The following is a 21252-nucleotide window of genomic DNA, read 5'->3' as shown; positions in this document are numbered from 1 at the left end:
CTGTGGTGAATCCTCTCAGGCATCTCGACAGTCCAGGGTGGGGTAGTGGGTATGGATGGTGACTCAGAAAGATAGTAGCCTTGAGTCAACAATTTTGTTTTTCAAAGCACTGGGATTCCCCCAGAGCCCTTCATGGACATGATGGATATGAACCCCGGGCCGATATGACCATTTTAAAATTGAAAGCTTCAATTTCTTTGCCAGATATAGGTCAAGAAGAAATAATTTTCACCCTCTGCTAAATGATAGTATTAAACATAAACATTTTTGTTTCTCTAAAAATTTCTACTTAACATTGCTACTTAGTAGGGTTGGCTTACAGCTCCCCAGTTCCTGCTGTCTGACTTTACATGGCTCTATAAAGAGGTAAATAATATAGGTTGTTTATACTCCAAAGAATTTAATAAAAATTCTTTGCTCTTCTATTTTAGAACTCTTCTATTTTAGAACTCAAAATGTGAAAACAAAGAAGATGGATATCTTTGTCCATTTGCCTTTTTTTAGCTTCTTCATTATTGTCTTGTTTTTTTCCTTCTAGTTTTTTCTTTCCTTGTTTAGAGAAGGACATATGTACAGTAATAAGTACTGTATCATTTCCCAGGTTTAGCTGATACACATTGAGTGTTGACTGGAATAGTAAGAGAATTGGCGAAGAATCTGAACAGAAATCTCTACCCCATCTGTCCTTTATCCTTTCAAAGATAGATCCCATGAATGTGGTGGGGAGAGGCAGAGAGAGAGGGTGGAGGAGAAAATGAGTATTTGTGTATGTGTATGCACGCGTGTGTGTGTGTGTAGAAGGTAGTGAAACAGGTAGAAAGGACCGTCTTCTTTCAGAGATGGTCAGAGACTTGGTAGGTCACAGCTGGAAACTATGCAAAGACAGAATTAACATGAATGCTTTTAGGTTGTGTGATGTTGCTGATGGGTTTGCTTCTCTCTTTATACATCGACTGAGAAATCATAGCAAATCTCCCTTAATGTTTCTCACACAGGGATGTGATCCAACAAGAGAGGGTAGAACTAAGACGTATTATAAGGATTAGGATAGATTTCAGAGTAAAACTCCACAACCGGAGAGCTTCATGGGAAGAAAATACTATGATCTGGTTTTTAAATTTTTATCTTATTCACATCTAGTTAAACTAAACTGTAAAGGAAGAAATTATAAGAGCACTTATTAAGCAACAGAAAAATGGTCAATGTAATAAAGTTGTACTTTTCAGTTTTCAAAAACGCTAGCATCATTTCGATTTCTACACGCTGTGAAAGAAATTTAGCTTTGCACCTTCCTTAAGAGAAATTTCAGTCCCTCATCATTGCATACAGCCTCAAGTAGCCTGAACAAAAGATGAAGATCACGGGTCTAGGCTCAGATCTCAAAGTAACTGTTTTCCAGTCCTGTCACCATCTACCAGCTCCTAAAATGAAAAGAAGGGAATAAAGTGAAATCTTATTCTGGTACAGTCCTGAGGCATGTGAGAAAGAAGAGAATTCAGGCTGAAGCCTGACACAGAGACAAACAGTCCATTTAGACAGAGCCTGTGTGCTGTGTAAATGCTCTGTTTTCTTCTCTGAACCTTTGTATTATTAAATATTAAGACACCAGTACTGCTGGAGGAAAGAAAAGGAGTGACTTGACCTCTGAGAACACAGATGAGCTAGTGCTACATACTTGGTATGTAAAATAGTTACATTTGGCTGGGAAAAACTGGTCAGAAGAAAAATATAGAATTTTTTGAAATTTTAATTTTGAAGTGATGAAACATAAATGTATTTGGCAAATGTTATTTTCCCTTAAACTTAACAATATATGGAGATACATTCCATGTTCGTGGATAAGAAGACTCAATTTTGTCAAGATGTCAGTTTTTCCCAACTTGATCTATAAATGCAACGCAATTCCAAAGTCCCTGCAAAGTATTTTGAACATATTGACAAACTGATCATAAAGTTTACGTGGAGAGTCAAAAGAGCCAGAATAGCCAACATAACACTGAAGGGGAAGAAAAAAGTTGGAGGGGCCGGGCGCGGTGACTCACGCCTGTAATCCCAGTACTTTGGGAGGCCGAGGCGGGTGGGTCATGAGGTCGGGAGATCGAGACCATCGTGGCTAACACGGTGAAACCCCGTCTCTATTAAAAATACAAAAAATTAGCCGGGCATGGTGGCGGGAGCCTGTAATCCCAGCTACTCGGGAGGCTGAGGCAGGAGAATGGCATGAACCCGGGAGGCGGAGCTTGAGGTGAGCCGAGATCGTGCCACGGCACTCCAGCCTAGGAGACAGTGCGAGACTCCACATCAAAAAAACAAAAACCAAAAAACAAAAAACAAAACAGTTGGAGGACCAACACCAGTCAACTTCAAGACTTACTATAAAGCCTCAGTAATCAAGACTGTGTGGTACTAGTAAAAGGATAGACAAATAGATCAATGAAATAGTGTGCTCAATAATTGATTCATGTAATATAGTCGACTGATCTTTGACAAGGAGCAAAAGCAATAGAATGAAGAAAAGATACTATTTTCAACAAATGAGTGCTGGAATAACTAGACATCCACATGTGAAAAAAAAATCTAGATACAAATCTTCCACCATTCACAAAAATTAACTCAAACTGGATCACAAAGACCTAACTGTAAAATTCAAAACTGTAACACTCCTAGAAGATAACATAGGAGAATATTTATATTATTTTGGGTTTGATGATTAGTTTTTAGATATAACACCAAAGGCAATATCTTAGAAAGAAATAACTGACAAGCTGGACTTCACTGAAATTAAAAACTTCTGTAAAAGACACTGTTAAAAGAATGAGAAGACAAATTACAAATGGGAGAAAATATTTGCAAAAGACATGTCTGACAAAGGACTGTTACCCAAAATATGCAAGTAACTCTTAAAACTCAACCATGGGGCCGGGGGCGGTGGCTCAAGCCTGTAATCCCAGCACTTTGGGAGGCCGAGATGGGCGGATCACTGGAGATCGAGACCATCCTGGCTAACACGGTGAAACCCTGTCTCTACTAAAAAATACAAAAAAATTGCCAGGCGAGGTGGCGGGTGCCTGTAGTCCCAGCTACTCGGGAAGCTGAGGCAGGAGAATGGCGTGAACCCGGGAGGTGGAGCTTGCAGTGAGCTGAGATCTGGCCACTGCACTCCAGCCTGGGCGGCAGAGCCAGACTCCGTCTCAAAAAACAAAAAACAAAACTCAACCATGGGAAAACAACCAGATTAACAAATAGGAAAAACATCTAAATAGATACCTCACCAAAGAAGATATATAGATAGAAAATAAGCATATGGAAATATGCTGAATATCTAATTTGCAAATCCCATTATTAGGGATTTGCAAATTAAAACAACGTGACACTATTACACATCAATTAGGATGGCAAAAACCCAAGCACTGACAACACTAAATGCTGGCAAGGATATGAAGCAACAGGAACTCTCATTCATTGCTGATGGAAATGCAAAATGGTGCAGCCGCTTTGGAAGACAGTTTGGAGGTTTCTCACAGAACTCACATACTCTTACCATGTGATAAAGCAATCATGCTCCTTGATACTCAAATGAGTTGAAAACTTATGTCCAAACAAAAGCCTGCACATGGATGTTTATATTACTTTGTTTATAATTGCCGATTGTTTATACAGCGAGAGGACAGAGACACTGTGAGAGAGGGGACAGAATCCCTGAGAGGAAAGGGACAGAGGCCCTACGAGGGAGGGGACAGAATCCCTGAGAGGGAGGGGACAGAATCCCTGAAAGGGAGGGGACAGAGGCCCTAGAGGGAGGGGAAAGAGGCCCTAGAGGGAAGTGACGGGGCAAAGCCCTGCAGAGAGGAGATGGGAGCCTGGCATTCCTGGAAAAGCGGAGCTGTTTTGACACCAAGGACATTCCATGGGGAAATAAAAAAACAACTGTTCACATTTCTCATGTTATTCACCCACAGAGTGGCTCAGCCAGGCCGGGTCTCCCCTCCAGGGTGGGGTTCAGAGCGAGTACAGCGAGGATGGACGGAAGGGACAGGGGGTCCGTGTTCTCTAGTTTTAATAGGGCCATTGGAACCTGCTCCTTCTGGTTCTTTATTAGGGTCACTGGAGGGGCCTCCCCTCGCTGAGTCTTCCTCCCTGTCCCTCCACACCCCAAACCACCTCCACCATATCCTCCTCCTCTAGGAACTGAGCAGGACAACATCCTCACTGGGCCGGAGTGAAGAACACGGCCACCTCTCCTGGGCTCGTGACTCAGGATCCAAGCTTGGAGGCTGAAAGGGGACACTCTCCCCTTAAACCAGTTTCATGACTATGAGGGGAATTAATGCCATCAAGTCCACCTGAAAATCTGAGCCAAGGATCAGTGTGTGTGTGACTGACCCTAAATACATGAAGAACCAATTAAACACACACATGTGCACACACTTACAGACACAGACACACACACTCTCATAGACACACACACACTCATACACACACTCTCATAGATACACACTCAGCACACATATTCATAGATACACACACACTTTCATAGACACACACACACTCATACAGACACACTCTCATAGATACACTCTCACAAACACACACTGTCAATGATACACACACACACATTCTCTTATAGATGCACGCACACTCTCATGGACACACACACAATAGTACTGAAACACACACATCCCCCTCTTTCACAGTGAAATGTAGCAAAGAAATTATTCCCCAAATTAAACAGAAGTTCTTCCCCTGCTGCTCAGAACTTGCAGTGAGGCTTAACATGAGTGGCTTTTCCTCACCCAATTAATCAACACAAAAGACAGGTATTTATGGGCAGCAGGAATAGCAGGAGAATAAGTAGAAGCATATACAGGTTCCTACAGAGCAAAGCAAGAGGATTTAAGGTGAAAAGAGAAGATTTATCAGAGCGGGGCCAGGCAGGGACATGGGGGAAGGAGAGACAAAACAATGATTTTTTTCTAACAGAATGTTAATTGACTCATTGCAATTTCAGTTCTCTTTTCAAGAGAGTCCTTGCTTGAATGCTGATGCTAAAATAAATCCACACAAGCGCGGTAAATATACCTGAGTCAGCTTTGTGCAGTAATTAAATGAGTTAATTTATAGAAGATTGTTAGTTACAGAGAGAGGAACCATCACTTTCATTGACAGTTTTAACATTTAACAGAAAATATCTTCTTAAAAGTATTTTCATTACATTATTTAAAAAATAGTTTAAGGGCATGGGCTCAGCTCTCCACTCCGGGCAAAGGCTGCATCTGGTCTGGAGATAAGAAAAGCACCAGGGAGGGTGCACAAAGGAACCACCCAGGATCAGAAGTGTACACCCACGTGAAGTGTAATACTGGCCACCATCTAGAGGACACCTGTGTTAGAGTCAGGCTTACCCAAAGCAGATTAGAAATGGCAATATCATCCGCAACTCCTCCTTCTTCCTACAGGTTAAAACAAACAAGGAACATTGCAGAGTATTGGAAGAGAAGAGCCTCATCAGGGCGTCGCAATCGCCTTCAAGTATTTCGTGCCTGGGTTCAAACAGCAGCATGCACGTGCTCACACAAGGCAGTGATGTGAACCTCAGGCCAACTCATTCCCTGACCGCAGAATGAGCATCTGGAGTTTAGAGGGCGTTCCACCAGCCTTTCTCTCCCTCCCATCCTCGCACTTTAAAAGGAGACTTTTAAATTCTCCTGAATTGCGATCTGGAATTTCAATGGCAGCAGACACAGAGAATATAAATGTGCCAGATTCAGTTTTCTTGAAATTTCAGGCACTTGTTCTGGGGCTGTCATAGATCTGAGCTGGGTGCACTGACCTCACAGCTACTGAAGCACAGTAGGATATCCAGTTCCCATCTGGAACTCAGAAACAGACACAGGGTTTTAATGGCCAAGTCTATGAAGGGTTTTTGCTTCTTGGAAAAGGTCTGATTTGCTGGATGACTATCTTCACAAAAGATGGGGGGTCACCGTGTATGTCTAAATGCCGAATAAGCTGAAATGGGGTTGGAATTGAAAATAACTATTTGGTGAAAATAAATACATAATCGAAAGTTAGTTGTAACAGAGACTCCTGCCAAACCACTTCTTTGAGACTTTGCTTCATTTCGTTTTTCTCTCTCTGGTGAAATGAGTTTCCCTTCCCTCCCCTCCTCTCCCTTCCTTTCTTTTCTTCTCGCTTTGTTGCCCAGGCTGGAGTGCACTGGTGTGATCATGGCTCACTGCACCCTCAACCTCCCAGACTCAAGCAATCCTCCCACTTCAGCCTCCCGAGTAGCTGGGATGACAGGTGTGCACCACCACACCTGGAAACTTTTTGCATTTTTTGGTACAGACCAGGTTTCACCATGTTGCCCAGGCTAGTCTCAAACTCCTGGGCTCAAGCAGTCCTCCCACCTTGGCTTCCCACAGTACTGGGATTACAGCGTGAGCCACTGCACCCAGCCCCAATATAAACCTTAACATAAAAGACCCAAAATGGGCTGGGCACAGTGGCTCACGCCTGTAATCTCAGCACTTTGGGAGGCCAAGGCAGGTGGATCATGAGGTCAGGAGATTGAGACCATTCTGGTCAACATGGTGAAACCCTGTCTCTACTAAAAATAAAAATAAAAAATTAGCCGAGCATGGTGGCAGGCCCCCGTAGTCCCAGGTACTCAGGAGGCTGAGACAGGAGAATTGTTTGAATCAGGGAGGTGGATGTTGCAGTGAGCCGAGGCTGCACCACTGCACTCCAGCCTGGGAGACAGAGCGAGACTCCACCTCAAAAAAAAAAAAAGACCAAAAATGAGATGCTGGCTAGAGCACCTCAAATATGTTTTCTTTTTGGACCAATCCATTGACAGAGACAAAACAGTTATAGATTTTTCATGGCATCCTTTAGTATATTTTTAAATGTGACTCTGGAAAATTTCAAAACCACCTACGTGGCACACATTATATATTTTTATAGGACAGTGCTGACTTCCATGCTGCGTGTATTTTCATAGGAACAATGGAAGGAACTTCTAGAGTCCCGTCTCTTTCCTGCCTCTTCTACATTTCCACAGACTGCACACTCACGGCAGCAGGCTCTCAGCACACAAAAGGAACGCAGGAACTGTGAAGGGCGTGATGAAGGGCGTGACTGTAACACCAGCTCCTTTCTGCCCTTGGTGCTAAAGATGGAAGGTTCCAGCACCTGCTCTCCTGGGTACCTCTCCATCAGCAAGGCTAGAGCTACTCTGTGCAGCAAGCGCCCCTGTTCAGGCCCCACGTGTCATGACTGTCTGTCCTTCTTCAAGGCAGCATTCAGACACCCCACAAGCAGTGGGCGTGTCAAGTCTCCTCAGCTACTGGGGGACTCCCTTAAGACAGACCAGGTTTAAGGCGCCTCACCCACCACATGTGAGCACAGGCTGGGGGGGGGCGGTACTGAAAACAGTGCCAGCCCTCGGGAAGGAATGAGAAACACCTGACCTCAACAGAACCTGAGATTGCCCAATGTGGGCTACAAGGGCCTAAGACAGATCGGCTTATTTTAACTTCAAAGAGCTTATTGTCTCCAGCCAAAGGGAAGCAGGCCACTGAGGAAGAGTGGGAGAGTTCACCACTGCTGCAGGAACAGCAGCCTCCACGCGCCCAGAGGCGGTATTTCCCATTCTAGCCCCATCCTGCTTGGAAGCCCCGGGGCTTCAGGTCACTGGGTTTTCTACTCCAAGGGCAACTGCAGTCAACTGGCCTCTCTTGCCTTCTAAAACCCTTAGCCAGCCTTCAGGCGGTTCGGATCTCATCCTCCACTCAAAGCCTTCTGGCTTCCACACCTAAGGTGATCCTCCATTCTTCTACGGGGGTAACGCACCTATTTCACTATTCACCGGGACCCTCTCCTGCTTTGTGCTTTTTGGCTTCATTTAAATTTCCACCGGCTCTCTAGGACTCCCAGTTCCTGATGGGCTGGGGAGTCTCTGCACCTTCCAAAATGATGGACAAAGGGCCAGGCGCTGCTTGGTGCCAGGACATAGTAGTTGGCAGGTTTGCTAATGAGGAATGTGTTCAAGTTGTTTTTGGAGCAATGATTTCAAGATTCTTTTAAATAAAGTTTGTGGGTAGCGGGGATACATTATTTGACAGATGGATTTTCTTTCACTTCAGGATCTCATTTTTGAAACCTGAATTTGACATGGTGTGTGAAAAATATGTGCATGTTGGTATACTTTCTAAACATCTAGTTATATTTGAGAACTTTACAAATGGCCGAGGGTTAAATTCTTTAGTTATATTATCTTTAACACCACATATGTCTCAAAGAAGAGAATTCAAATTGCCATTCCAGTGTAACCTAAGAAGACACAGAAGTATCGGATGAAATAGTGTCAGAGCTCCTGACTCACCCTTCTATGGGCACATCTCATTTTTATGTAAGTTTCTTAATGCATGAAAGTCACACTCATCATCTCTCCCTTCCACAGATGCTTAACTCATTTTAGAGCTAGAAGGGGCCTGGGGAACATCTGGTTGAAAGCATTCTTTTTCTTTTCTGCTTGAAGACTTCTGATCCTAGAAAGTGAGCAGGGAGTGCGCCACCGGTGCATCATTTCGCCTCCAGCCAGAAGGTGCATTTGCAATTGTAGGGCCAGCCAGCAAGTCAGTCACCATCAGGTTTGAAAGTGTGCACTACCTGGTCAAAAGTTGGTCATCATCACATCTGTAATTTAACAATTCATCAATACTTTTGCATATGAAATGCTTGCTAGTATTGATCACCATGCATTACCTAATTTTGTTTCAACTTGTAACATACATTACTGTATATTCTCAATAAAAGGCATAGCTACTCATGAAACACGCTTAAATGGTGAACTAGTGAACTAAATACTCATAAACCACAATTAAGTCCTTACTTTTTATACTTAGGTTTAAAATATCTACATAGGAAAATCAAGTCCATATTTTATATGCAACTTAAAGATGTTCAATTTTTTTTCATTATAAAGGCTTTAATAACATTCTAAAGCCAGACTTCATTTAAGAAGGTTTTTAAACTGAAGAAAAAGTACACACTTTAAAATTCAGTCACTTGTTTCTGACACAGTGTGCGTGTGTTGCTGATCCCAGTTCTAAAACATCTCTAGGCACAGCCTTCCACCCAATTTTAGCTGCTCTGTGACAGGCTCTCAGCGTGTACCCTAAGGGCAAAAACGCACTAATGCTTCACAGAGAAGGAATTAGGTGGCACATGCTTGTCTCTTTGATGCACTTCCAAGAGTGGTGTTAGTCTGAAGGCTTTTCCTAACACGAGGAACGTTACCTTCTTGATGAGGGACCGCCCTGCTTCCTGGGTGTGCAGGCTGCTGGCCGGAGCCTTGCCGCCCTCCTGCCTCCTGCTGAGTCTGTTTCTCCAATCTTCCTCTCCGCTTTTCTTCAACAGTGCCAATCTAGGAGGAGAACATGCCAGCCACAAAGAGTTCAGCACCAAACTCTTCCTTGTGATGGAACCATAATCTAGATAAGTGAGAATGCTTTGGCCAAGACACGACCACAGCCACCTCATTTTAACATTTTGAATTTCATTTATTCTGAAAATAGCATGTCTGGAAAAATAATAAAGTCCCTTTTCTAAGATGGCCCCAAAGATTTTACAGTTGACTGAAACACAGAGCCGAAATGTGACTTGCTAGATAAAAGATGCACCGTCATCCCAGCCAAGGAACGTTTTCCCTTGCCCTTGGGCTGAGATCAAGAGAACCGTCCTCAGAGAAAAAATGTCTTCTAGTGACGCCTTCTGTTCACTTGGTGAAATAACATGAAAGGACTAAAGCTGTATCGTAGTTCCTACTTGCAGAAAATAATGCAGACGTGGGCTTAAAAACCTAAAGCTATGAGGCACTTACAGTCTCTTAATATCATCCCTTTCAATTAGAGGTAAAATTTGATGTTTATGACTGCTTCTCCTCAGGTATTCTAAGCCCTGTTCTTTTCCTACAAATGAATTTGGTCTTTCTAATCCGTCTTCTTTAAACAGAAACTATTTTCTACCAACCCATTTTTAAAAAATTATCACTTCAACTTTCCTCACGGGAAAGGCATATACAAAAAAAGAATCTAATTAACTGAGGTTGTTACCTAACTCGCTTTAGTTCAACAATGGCATGGCTAGGAATTTGCTTGAATATTGGAATCTTGAGAGGTTATTTTTCACAAACATGAGGCTGTTTCAGCTAACTGTATTGCCATGAATGAAGAAATCTTAGGCACTTGCATTGGACAAACATGGGAAAGATAAAAGGTAAAAAAAAGATGATGATCATTAAACTCATTTGAGCTGCTGTTCAAACAATTTAAAGAGTAGGGAAAAAACCAAATAACTAGATCCCTTCCCCTCTGTGCTGGACCTGATGGGCGAGGTCTTCTCAATATCACTAATGCATAATCCATAAATGTTGTATTTTTTATTTTTATAAATTTGTTTTAGAGATGGGGTCTTACTTTGTCACCAAGGCTGGAGAGCAGCAGCATAATCATGGCTCAGCGCAGCCTCGAATTCCTGGGCTCACGTGACTGACTCTCCCATCTCGGCCTCCATAGTGGCTAGGATGACAGGTGTACATCACTATGCCTGGTTAATTTTGAAAACTTCCATTTGGTAGAGACAGGGTCTTGCTCTGTTGCCTAGGCTGGTTTCGAACTCCTGGCCTCAAGCGATCCCCCTGCCTCAGCCTTCCAAACTGCTGAGATTATAGGCGTGAGACACCACGTCTAGACAACAGTGTATTTTAAAGCAGCACATCAGCTCTGGTCCCAATTTGGCCACTAACTCCCTTTGAGTACCTTGGCTCTCCCTCCCGTATCTGCCACATCAGGAACCGGACCAGATGATCTCTAAGGGTCTTTCTTCCGAGCTGCCCGATTCCCATTAAATATTTGTTTTGGAGATGGGATGAGATATATCCTATGATAAATGTTTTGTTAAGTTAAAAAGAAAACAAATTTTTTGTATTTAAGAATCCAGTGACGTCTACATATGTGTACACAATTACATCTATACTTGTCTATTCACTCAGTCAAATAATGGGAAGTAAGCCGTGAAGAAAGGAATTCCCCAAAGGAGGCAGGAGGTTTGAACTCTGGACCTGCCCCCTTCCTCAATCTCTCCCTTCTCCTCCCTTCCTTTCTGTTTTCCTCTTTCTCCTAAGTGGCAGCAGATACGATCTCACATGCCCGTTCTCTAGAACTGTGGTAAGGCTGCCTTGTCAATCTCATGCAGATCCCTTTGGTCAAGGTCTCATTTAGTCCTAACTCCTGTAATTCTCAAATGTTGAACAACACCCTGCACGCTACAAGAGCTAGTTCGTGGGCGTGGACACAAAGTCCAAATTCCTTCAAGAGTTTTAATCTGCATCATTTCATACTGTACAATGACTATGATTCATCTTTTCTCCAATTATTTTAAATAAGTCAGTTTTATTCTAATAAAATAATCTCACAAAATGAAATCATTAAAGGAAATTGGTATTCGCATGCTGTACTTGAGCTTTCAAAGCATCAATAAACGAGACTTTGAAAAAGTAAGCATGCCAGCACTTTAATACCCAAATGAGAAGGAAGAAGTCCTTCTTCCTTCCATCATCTCGTGGAGCCAGGCACTCATCTCACTGATATTCTCCTTGCAAACTGGCCCCAGAACCAGCTTCTCTCACTTCACCTTCGACCCAGGCCAGCAGCTACTCCTCTTGACCATCCGCCTTGTTAATCAGGTTGGATCCAAATGATGAATTTAAAAACAACCAAATTCATCTTCCTGAGTTTATTAGAAGTCATGAGCTCCGGTCTTTGAAGACCTTCTGAAAAAGAAGCTCTCAAAAGTCTAGGGCAAAGACACCAGCACCTGTGTCATAGGACGATTTCCCTGGTGATTGCTTTGTGGCATCTAAAACTGACTTGGAAAAACACAAGCTGTGGCATCTGAGATCACCGCCTCATCCACCTTATACTCTGCTGATCTGCTCGGCGACCCGAGACACGGGGAACTGTTATCCCCATTCCGACGGACAAGGAACGTGGGAACATCCGGGTCAAGAATTCCATTGACTGAGGTCACACTGGATGTTAGTGGGCAGAGAGACGTGACTGCAACCCTTGCCTGCCTGTGCTTGTTTCACTGCGGTAGAACATTAGCTGACCAGACACATTTTTGTCACACCGTTTTAGGAATGGCATAGGATTCTTACAAGGTTTTTCCTTTCTTATAAGGTTTCTTATAAGGTTTCTCCCACCATGGGAAAGTCTCCAAAGAATTTCTCCATTCCAAAACCCTAAAGTTTTGCTTCTACATGTGCTGGCAGAGTTACCTTTGGGGTCTTCCGAAGACTACAGAGTAACCAGAAAAACCTGGAAGAAACTGTGCTTCCATGGAGCCCCCATGGCACTTGGAGCCAGCCCTCGCCTCCAGCCTACGGAGCACATGATGAATAACTCGTAAATAACACGCACTAAAACTTGAGTGGGTTCTTCCTGTCCCTTTTGATTTCCTCATTGGCATCCACCATGCTGAGGAGGGAGGGAGATCTTCCCAAATGTGTTCCTTCCTCCTGTGAGCTCACAGCCCTCCGGCTCACCGCAGACTTCCAGGCTCTGAGAGGGTCGAGGAGCCGACGTCTGGGTCTACACAGGACATAAATTCCTGCTGGTGCAATTCAAACAACTGTCAGCGCTTCTGACAACTGCCAAGCCGAAGTGCTGTTTGCAGGACTGTGATGCTGGGAGCCTGGGCAGCGGCTTGGCCTGGGGCTGTGTAAATCCAGGGAGTGGAACAACACTGGCCCGCTCACCCAACGCCTGGTCCAGGGCCACCATGACAGGTGCCTGCCAGGCCACCCGGGGAAACGGTGCCTCTTCTTCCATACCTCACACTATTCCAGCAGAGAATGCTGGCCTGAGAGCCCTGCTTGGTGAGAACAAGGACTTCAGACTCAGAGCAGTCAGGGCTGGGTCAAACAGGAGACACGACAACCATGTGCCCCTAATATTAAATAAAGTGTGTTTTTTCTCTCTCTTTTTTAGAATTCTCCCTTCATTTTAGAGAATTATAGGCATCCCATAGATCTCAGATAAGGCTGAACAGCATACATAAATACTTATATTAGATCTTGGTCTTGGCTGGTTCACAAGTTGGAGACGCGAATGAACTAAAGTGTCTTTTAAGTGGGAGACAATCAAACATCAGAAAAGGAGGGCTGGGTGTGGTGGCTCACACCTGTAATCCCAGCACCTTGGGAGGCTGAGGTGGGAAGATCGCTTGAGGCCGGGAGGTGGAGACCAGCCTGGGCCACAGAGCAAAACTCTGTCTTTACAAAAAAATGAAAATAAGAAATCAGCTGAGCATGGTGGTGTGCGCATGTAGTCCCAGCTACTTGGGAGGCTGAAGCAGGAGGACCATTTGAGTCCCAGGAGACTGAGGCTGCAGTGAGCTATGATCACACCACTGCACTCCAGTCTGGGTAACAAAACAAGATTCTGCCTAGAAAAAGAAGAGAAAAAAGAAAAGAAAGGAAAGAGAGCAAAGGGGAACTGCATCTCTATTCTTATTCCTACATAAATCTGGGGCCCTGTAGTGGCTGAAATCTCCCAGCTACAAGGTAAGAACCGGGAGTTTGGAGACAGGGAGACAGCCTCTGGCTGGATGGGATAGGGAAGGGTGGATGGTTGGGGCGGGGGCGGGCAGGCAGGAAACATAGGAGCCTCCAGCCGGCCCCTCTAGGGCAGAACTCCACAGAGGCGTGAGGTGGATTCTGCGACAGTTCAGGGAGTTCCAATGAAGTCCTTACACGCCACCAATTTCCCGAAGTGAAACAATGGCTCTTTTATTATTTTCCAATATTTTTCTTCGCCAAATTAGAAAGCCCAGATGCCACTGTTTCTGAGATTGTGGAGATCAGATTTCTAAAGGCCTAACGTACTCTTTAAGCAATAGCAAAGGTTTTATCCCTAAATAACTTAAGAATTATTTAATTCACAATGTTTCTCAAAGAAGTTCCCAAACAAGAACCATTTAAACACAAATAATTTAGACAGTTATAAAACAACAATTTTACTAATCCAGTGGGAAAAGTCGATTGCGTCCTATGTTTTATGCTGGTTATGGTTCAAATTTGACATTCACAATGTCAGAAAAGATGAAAACCGCAAAATAACTTTTTGGTAGATTTCCTCGAGCAGCAAACATTTTCTAAAAAAGGAGGATGTGGAGGGTTTCCTTTAATTTCTTAATTTCTCCACTTTTTGTCTACAAGTGGGGATAATATTGCTTTCTTCTGAAGGCTCTCTTCAACATCAGAGGAGGTATCATGTGCAAAATGCGGAAGGCAGTCTGTGATGCTGGGTAGCACTGAGCACGGAGCACTCACTATCATCAGGCCCCGGACAGGGGAGAGACTGACACAACAAGGCTGAAGCAGACAGACCTGCCCTCTTTAGTGGGCACAGCCATTGATAAAAAACGATAAAGGAAATCTGTAAATTCCAGGCTCTATTTCTTAGACTCTGAAATGTGAATGTGGATGTGTAATTTGAAATAAGCGATGTTTAGAGCATGTGCACTGAGAAAATTCATGAAGAAAGAGGGTGTGTCTTTCTAACACTGCTGTCTAGCTGGAATTTCTGTCCTCTTACCGTATTCTCCTGGATAGAGCACACAGGGCTGGCTGCTCTAACATTAATCTGAGCACACTGCAGTTTTGCCGTGGACCAGGGGAGAGAGTTGGAGACATGGCTCCTAGGTCAGTTCTATTCACTACATGGTCCTGGAGGCTACCGGAGCTAAATCCCTCCTTTGGTAAAATGAGGCAGTCAGAGGTATGTAGAATAAAGTCTGGAAGTCCTATGATTTTATATACTTCTTCCTCAAGAAAGAAAAGTAAAGCCCAAATAAATGTAGGAGTAACATTCTTATTTTAAATAGTTTAAGCTTCATTATTTCATTTTCACAAAAGGGAGAGATTGAAGTCTCATTTAGGAAAAAGCTATCATAGATAAGTTATAAAAATATGTGGTTTAGGCTGGGTATGGTGGCTCACGCCTATAATCACAGCACTTTGGGAGGCCGAGGTGGGTGGATCACCTGAGGTCAGGAGTTCCAGACCAGACTGGCCAACATGGTGAAACCCCGTCTCTACTAAAAATACAAAAATTAGCTGGGTATGGTGGCACATGCCTGTAATCCCAGCTACTTGGGAGGCTGAGGCAGGAGAATCACTTGAACCCAAGAGGCGGAGGTTGCAGTGAGCTGAGGTTGTGCCATTGCATTCCAGCCTGGGCAATAAGAGCGAAACTCCATCTCAAAAAATAAATAAATAAATAAATAAATAAATATAAATAAAATATGTAGTTTAGTTATTTCCAGCAAAGTACAAATAAAAGTACTGTCAAGGTAAGTGGGAAAAGATCACTGGCAATATATTTTGCATTAGTGTAATTTATTACAAACATAGCTGCTAAATAAAGTGTCCCTTGTCCTTTCTTAAACATATTTTAACAAACTGAATAGCTGAATATCAATCAAGCGTTCCTTTCTATCATGATTCTGAACAGACTGGGCTCAGGGATCTCTTGGAGACCAGGATAAGTTATGGCTTCTGTTAGCCGGCAGGTGTGCGTGCTCACGCATTCAATTCTGAATGCACTTCCGGGCCATTCACAAAAACTTTACAGCCATCCTTGAACGCCCTAGATGCCCACAAAACCCAAACTAAGAAGCTGCATCTTTCCAGTATCTCAGTTTTAAAAATGAGAATTTTACAGTAAGATTAAAACTTTCAGAAAAACACGGATCAACTAAAATTTACCAAAAAACAGGCAAGTAAATCAGGAATTATTGCTTAGTGGGTAGACACAGGACTTCTTCATCAAAAGTCCTAAGTCCTGATGGACAGAATATCCCCAAAGATGGGAAGGCTCCTTTAAAAGCCTTTGAAAGAAAGGGGCATAATATTAGTATTTTCCACTGGGGAATACCCCAGAGATATTTTCTCATGTGTAAAACATCAGAACTTGTGTATGAGTGACATTTATTTTTAATTTCCTTAAATGATCTCTCTTCTTCCTCACCAAACCAGTTATCAACACTTGGGTTTCTGGGATGAAACTCTCTTCGAGCCCCGTTTCCGTGGAAGAGAACTTCAAGCCTCAATAGGCCCAACTGCTTCCCTGACTGAAGACATCCTTTGCCTCACTGCACTGACTCCTCTGCCCCTTCCCTAGGCCCCTCAGCCTGCCAGGTCTAACTTTTCATGAATCTTAAGTAAGTAAAGGAGAAAGTCAATCAGATTTAACAATCTTATTAATTTGTCAGTTGAAAAAGATGGCATCTATTATTTTATAAATAATGTTCAAGAAGCTTGGCTTAAAACTAGAAAGAAGGGCCAGGCATGGTGGTGCACATCTGTAATCTCTATACTTTGGAAGGCGGAGGTGAGAGGCTTGCTTGAGGCCAGAAATTCGAGACCAGCCTTGGCAACATAGTGAGACTCCCATCTCCAGAAAGAGTTGTTGTTGTTGTTGTTGTTGTTGTTGTTAATTAGCCAGGCATGATGGTGCACACCTATTGTCCCAGCTACTGTGGAGGCTGAGGCAGGAGGATCACTTGAGCCCAGGAGTTCGAGGCTGCAGTGAGCTGTGATTATACCACTACACACCAGCCTGGGCAACAGAGGGACAGAGGGAGACCCTGTCTCTGAAAAAAAAAAAAAAAAGAAAGAAAGAAAAGAAAAGTCTTTCCTTTGTGGTTTGGTATAGTCTTAGGCAGTTTGAAATGTATCTAGAAAAATAACCATGGTCAGTGCCTAACAAAGCATGCAGACTTCTGTGTGGTGGCAGGTGAAAGGAAGGGTCGAGGCTGGCAGAACTGTGGGAAAAGGTGTTGGAAATGGTTCTCCTAATATGGAGTTGACATGACTTTTCTTCACCCAGTTTTCCTGTCACTATTCCATCATGTTTTTTTCCTACTAAAGACTTTTTCCTTTTTGTACAAATTGATGTGGTACATGAGAAATTTTGTTACACGTATGCAATGTGTAGAGACCCAGTCAGGGTATTCAGGCTGTGTCCATCACCTGAGTACAGTACATTTTTATTTAGTCACCCTATTCTGCTATCAAACCCTGAATTTATTTCCACTATTGTATCTTTTGGTGCTTAATTCAACTGTGGTTAAAAGTTCACAAGGAAAACACACCCCCAAGGTAATTTACTTCCAATTCTCTGTATCTGTCTCATTTAAATATATTCCTCTGCACCCTACATCATTATTTTGAAAGAAATTAGGCTACTGTGTTATTTGATGCTGAAATGCAATCTTTCAAGCTATTACCTGACATACAATTTCTAAATGCAGTTCAGAAAAGTCATCCATTTTACAATCTGTAAAGGAAACAAAACTTGGATTCTAAGCCCAAAGATGTATGTCCTGTATGTACATTTATCTTCACTCCCTCTACACGTACTTCACACAAAGCCACAAGTGGTTTGTGCATTCGATATGAATCCTGTGTATTTAAAAGTGGAAGAGCCAAGATCTCAGCTCCTGTCACTAGATAGTCCAAGAACTTAATATTATAAAAGACATTGGGACAGTGGAAGCAAATAAATAAAGCAGAAATCTGTTTGTTTGTTTTCTCATCTGCGTCTGGAACCGGCCCTGTTGTCATTACCGAACCAGGCTCACGAGCAAAGGCAGTTCACTCTCAAACACCTCAGCTTCCTAGAATTACTCCAGGACAACAGCACAGCCCTGTGAGAAGCTGAATGTGTGATTTCATCTCTTTGCCCATCACCGAGATCGTTTTCTAAAGCAAGCTGTAAGCTCCTCCCCGAGAGAATTACTTTTCGCTCACCGAATCTCATTACCTTTCTTTAATAGACATGGCTTTGCTGGGTGAGTCAAGAAGGCCCTCCCCTGCCGGCGTTTTGATCTCTCCAGCAGCAAACATCGCACATGGATTCTTGCAGAGCTTCTCCTGTGGCTGTTCCGAAGAATCCTGGGGCTTCCAGGACACCGGGGCTGCGGTTTGAGTAACAGTTTTCCCAGCAACTGTCCCTGTCTGCTGGGAAGTGGGCTCCCCGAACTCTGCCGCTGGGAAGGAAAAGAGCAGCATCAGCACTGAATTCCTCAGGCGAACGTTCTTCCAGTGATTCGCCCCCAGCAGCGCAGCTCTGGGAGTTCAAGCCGTGGGCACACGGCGGGTGACCCAATCCACTGGGATTTATGCAAATCTGCAGCACGCTACACTTCCCAGAGGGTTACCCACACGGCAAAATGCTTCGTGGCAATTGGTTTCTCTCCTGTGTGCGAGACACAGGAAGTCAGCTTTAACCATTTACTCCTGAACGATTCTAATTCTCCAAAACAATACTTTAACATTCAAATGTGCTATACTCACAAACCAAAACCCTTATTATAACTTACACTGTATTGTTTTATGCAAATCCGTAGATTATGCCTGTAGTTTAGAATATGGTTTTCAATCTAATTTTTTAAAGTATCAGTGTCCTTACAAAATCTATAGACACATCAAAGTAGATTTATTGAGCCTAAAAAGGAGATTTTTAAAAACCTATTTACTGCTTTGCTCCCATGGGTAGCTACTTCTTATTTTACACCACTCATTCAAATATTTACTTAAAAAAAAACTGATTTGCAAAGAGTTCCTAGAGAGTGCAAGGATATACTTAGCTACAAATGCACCAAGAAACTGAGGAGCAACTGGAGGAGGAAGTGCAGGCAGTTGATCTAACAGCAGGTCCATAGAACGGGGCACTGACATGGAGGCCTTTTGGGATGTCAGTAACCTAATGGGATGAACTTTTTTTTTCAGGAAGGATATCTATGTGTCCAATGCAAGCACATAAACAATTAAAAAAACAAAAAACAAAAAACTAGCCCTGTACAGTGGCTCACACCTGTGGTCTGAGCACTTTGGGAGGCTGAGGCAGGAGGATTGCCTCAGCCCAGGAGTTTGAGACCAACCTGGACAACATGGTAAAACCCCATCTCTAAAAACAAATGCATAAATTAGCTGGGCATAGTGGTGTAGACTGTAGTCCCAGCTCCTCAGGAGGCTGAGGCGGGAGGATCACTTAAGCAGGGGAGGTTGGGACTGCAGTGAACCATGATTGTGCCTTTGCACTCTAGCCTGGGCAACAGAGCAAGACCTGTCACTAAAAAAATAAAGAATATAAATTCAAGGAAAGGAAATGGGGGCAGTAAAAAGTCTCCACTCTGTTCTCCAACAGGACCTACAGGAGGGGCCACTAATGAGAACCTCGTATCATTGTCAGAAGCGTACACTCATGCTGTGTGCATGAGGTGGCCACAACCAGCCAAAGACTAGGAAGAGAACAACAGGTGGGCCAGAGCTGGGAGGGCCTTAGCATGCCCAGAGGTGCATTAAGTAGGCTGGGGCCATGAGAGTCTCCCCAGCTAAGGCTTATGATTTTTTTTTTTTTTTTTGAGATGTGGTCTCGCTATGTTACCCGGGCTGGTCTTAAACTCCTGGCCTCAAGCAATCCTCCTGCCTTGGCCTCCCAAGTAGCTGGGATTACTGCACCAGGGGTCATGATCTCTATTCAAGCATGTTAGTACAGCTTACCCTGAAAAGCAACCTCTAGGGGGCTATGCTCAGCTTGGCTCATTCATCCACCTTTTCTTCATCTGTAAAAAGTCACAAATTAAAAACTGGACATCATTAGAAAAGGTAAGTTTGGTCTCCAAAAAGTCTTTCAGGGCTGACCTGGAAATCTTTGAGTACAAGAATAGGTGCACCAAAATAATAATTGGTGGTAGTTTCCCCTGGCAGGGAGCCCATTCTTTCTGCTCAGTGAAAAGGTACTAATTTCCCTTGCAATTCAACCCAGCCAAACCAAAGCAAACTCTGTCCAGGGATTTCTACTCTAACATTTGTCTGATTGAGATTTCACGAATATATTTTATGGGGGGAATTTCTTATATTTTTAAATAGTAGCAGCAGCACAACAAGAAGAACCTGCTCCTTTGGTTTGAATTAGTTGTTTTTATACTGGTCACTGTATGATTCTCTAACTGCGCTCAGAAAGAAGGGAAAGCTCATCTGAAAATTTCAACTAGATTTTATTATATTCACAGAATGAAAACCTGCAGCAAAGGGAGACAAGATGCTCCATCATCTTATTCTCTCAAAAAGCCAAAAACCTTATTATTAAATCCAGTCTAGATGAGACAATAAAGAAGAAGGAAAAACAGGGAAACAGGTACTTGCCATCGATAGCTGGCATTTCTGAATGTGAAGTGCACCTAGGAAAGACATTAGCAAATAATAATAATACATTAGCAGGTCGGAGCAGAAGATCAAAACAAAACATCATACTGAAAGTAAAAATAAAAATGCAATTAAATTCTTCTAAGAAATAACTTGGCTGGGCACGGTGGCTCACGCCTGTAATCCCAGCACTTTGGGAGGCTGAGGCGGGCGGATCACGAGGTCAGGAGATCCAGACCATCCTGGCTAACACGGTGAAACTCCATCTGTATTAAAAATTCCAAAAAAAAAAAAAAATTAGCTGGGCGTGGTGGCGGGCACCTGTAGTCCTAGCTACTCGGGAGGCTGAGGCAGAAGAATGGCGTGAACCCGGGAGGCAGAGCTTGCAGTGAGCCTAGATCGCGCCACTGCGCTCCAGCCTGGGCTACAGAGGGGGACTCTGTTTCAAAAAAAAAAAAAAAAAAAAGAAAGAAAAGAAAAGAAATAACCTCCTGGTAGCAATTCTAGTTGTGAAAACACACATACAGTTGTGAAGTGACACTGGAGCGTGTGTGCACACAATCCCAGCCAAGTACACACCCCGTGGAGAGAGACCAGGCACAAGAACAACTTATTAAACACCACTGATGACAATTTTCTAGACAAATCTTACCATTTCTATGCAATAGTATATGACACTTTAGTATAAAACTCAAATACAACAAGTAGATGGACATTTATAAAACCAATATAAAATTCCTCAGTTATTTTCACTGTAAAATCTCGTGAATATGCAATCTGGAATCTAATTGAACAAGGGGGTAAAAAACATTAAAACCATTAAATGAAGAAAAATAATGTTTTTTCCTATCTGAATGCAATGTAAAATTGTGTATATATCATAATACCACTGTAAAGGCTAATATTCTTTAAAAAGACTTTTAAATAAGTCAAATAAATAATGCTTATAGATTAGATGGAAGAATTATGGA

At 43.1% G+C, this 21252-nt stretch overlaps 1 protein-coding gene across 1 annotated transcript in view; it reads right to left on the bottom strand.

Moving 5' to 3' along the window:
• The window catches only part of LOC101026702 (supervillin-like), a gene marked incomplete at its 3' end in the record, with an annotated part of 62515 nt that overhangs the window by 20799 nt on the left and 20464 nt on the right, over window positions 1-21252 (bottom strand). Inside the window, 2 exon segments of the mRNA XM_031662225.1 lie at window positions 9304-9430; window positions 17895-18200. Of these exon segments, the coding sequence (XP_031518085.1) occupies window positions 9304-9430; window positions 17895-18200 (433 nt within the window).

Source organism: Papio anubis, unplaced genomic scaffold, assembly GCF_008728515.1.
Source record: "Papio anubis isolate 15944 unplaced genomic scaffold, Panubis1.0 scaffold491, whole genome shotgun sequence".
Lineage (NCBI taxonomy): Eukaryota > Metazoa > Chordata > Mammalia > Primates > Cercopithecidae > Papio > Papio anubis.
This window is presented reverse-complemented; position numbering and strand designations above follow the sequence as displayed.